The sequence below is a fragment of the Engraulis encrasicolus genome, chromosome 24 (genome assembly GCF_034702125.1).
Source record: "Engraulis encrasicolus isolate BLACKSEA-1 chromosome 24, IST_EnEncr_1.0, whole genome shotgun sequence".
NCBI classification, from domain to species: Eukaryota; Metazoa; Chordata; class Actinopteri; order Clupeiformes; family Engraulidae; genus Engraulis; species Engraulis encrasicolus.
Window position 1 is genome coordinate 33,072,766 of NC_085880.1, and position 2,500 is coordinate 33,075,265.

Below are 2,500 nucleotides of genomic sequence, written 5' to 3' on the forward strand. Positions count from 1 at the left end.
ATGCTGTATCTTCTTCTAAATATTTAATGGCACATTAATGTGCCATTAAATATTTGGGACCATTTAACAGTGTTGCGGACCTTTATTTTCTTTTCAGTTATCTTACGTTTGGTCCAGCACCTGTGCCACTGATGTGCGCGCATTCTTTGACTTTCTGTATCTTCTTCTACCCTACTAAGTGCAGTATACAGTACGTCACTTCACGCATACATGCTACACAACCACTGCTGTTCCCACTCTCTCCTACCCTGCTAAGGTTGCTAACGGCTCCCTCTTTGGAGCAGAGAGCCAGAGAGGCGAGGGCGTGAGTGTGAGAAACTGAATGAGGGTGTAAAACAACTGAGCAACCGGCCGGAGCTCAGAGGGCTTACCAGGGCAGACAGGGGACTTAAAAAGGAAGGCTCTCTATCCATAACCCCCATCTTAACGCACACACACGCACGCACACATGCACACGCATGCACACACACACACACACACACACAAGCACGCACACAAACACAGGCACACGCACACACACACACACACACACGCATGCACACACACACACACGCACACACACACATGCATGTAGGCACACATGCACACCCCCACGCACGCACGCACGCACGCACGCACGCACGCACACACACACACTTTTGTTTGGAGTTGCTCTGAGGCTCCTCGCCACAGTGGTCTGAGCGGTGTGTGGTATTATGAGGAGGTGGCGAAACAGGCATGGCTTATAAAAAGCAACAGAGCAGGCCCCCTTTGACAGAGGGGGTACCAATGCCAACGACAGGGGTGTTAGGATGGGGGAGTGGGCAGCGGAGATAAGAAGAATGCCACAGCGCCCCAAAAGACAGGTGTTGGGGATCACTGTCAGTCGGCCAGACATGACGTCAACAACGCCAATTTTATTGGTTTTGCTTATAAATAACTATATACGTGTCTGTGTAAATATATGTGAATGGGTAAGCATATAGTCTATATATTGCCAATATAGTAATGCTGGTAAACTAAATATAATTATCACTTTGGCCAGCATATTCTCGCCTATATATACCACTCAGCTAAAACTAGCAAAGTTATGATAACAGGGATAAAAGTGTAGACTGACACCACTCAGGAAGGAATTTTGGACATAAGCTCGGTAAGCATTTACAATAATTAGCTGCACTCATAGTCTGCTTTTGTACTTGCACAATGTATTACCATTTTGGGCATTTTACCGCAAATGTGCGTTATCACATATTTTGTACGGTAACTAAATCTCTTGCTTCCTCCTACATAAAAGTACACAAAACATAACCACTATTATTATCTCAACATACAGGGCACATAGCCTGGATACATGCTCAAAATGATGTAATTTACAACACATATAGCTGGACGTAGCAAAATTTGAATCTGTGTTTTGGCAACTTGCCTTGCTGAGCTTACAGTATAGGATAATGAAGCTTGCTCAGAGTCTAGACATATGTACCCTCATTTAAAACACCCATGGGCCTGAATCTGAACCTGGAAGTCTCATCTCAGGCAGCGCGAACCTGAGAAAATCGGCTTATTTTTAGTTTTAGTTTTTGTGATATGTATAACATTACTTAATTTAAAACACATATGGATACACTTGTATAGCACTGCATCATTTTAAACACATATGGGCACACATGTACATAGCATTACGTCAGTAAAACACATATGGACTCAAGTATAAGATTACGTCATTTAAAACGCATATGGCCATACTGTAGTTGCACTTAAGCATTATTTATGTGCCCTCAGGAACCCCAATTCTCTCTCTCTCTCTCTCTCTCTCTCTCTCTCTCTCTCTCTCTCTCGCTCTCTCTCTCGCTCTCGCTCTCTCTCTCAGGACCTGAAGCATCCTCACCTTCGGGCTCTGTGCACACGACCCCTGCCTCGTTGCCGTGGTTACAGTCCTGGGAGAGAAACTTCCTGGTCCGGCATTCCAGCAGGGAGTTCTCGTTCCCGTGGCAGCCCAGCCGCTCGTAGTGGAAGAGTCCGGAGCCGGGTCCGAAGTAGGAGTGCTGGAGCGCCGTGCCGATCTCCCTGCGGAAACCACAGCGGAACTCAGCTCAGGCCAGGACTGGACTAGTAATCTGGCATACAGGGTATTTTCCAGTGGGCCACCAGTCCTCAAGGGCTGATACTATTGTTTTATTGTTGTTTCTGTATTAACATTTAAAGACCAGCCAACAGATGGGTTAGTCCATCCGTCCATATTTAATATAGGCAATAGACTTTGCCTATATTCAGTGGTGTAGTCTACTTTTTTGAAGTGGGTATACTGTATATTTGAGATTTTTTTTGAAGTGGGTATACTGTAGGCCTATATATTTGTGCTATTCACAACAATGGATCAATCAATTTTAAGTGGGTATACTGAAATCCCTGAAATTTAGAAGTGGGTATACTCCGTATACCCGCGTTCTACGTAGACTACACCACTGCCTATATTAGACATAGGGGCTGTGTCCAGGGCTGGTCCACACCAAAAATG

The 2,500-nt window shown here is 45.2% G+C and overlaps 1 protein-coding gene across 1 annotated transcript in view; it reads right to left on the reverse strand.

Moving 5' to 3' along the window:
• Positions 1-2,500, reverse strand: part of si:ch211-51a6.2 (neurotrypsin) — a 53,122-nt gene that overhangs the window by 19,114 nt on the left and 31,508 nt on the right. Inside the window, exon 5 of the mRNA XM_063191918.1 lies at positions 1,871-2,049. Within this exon, the coding sequence (XP_063047988.1) occupies positions 1,871-2,049 (179 nt within the window). The remainder of the gene's footprint in view (positions 1-1,870; positions 2,050-2,500) is intronic.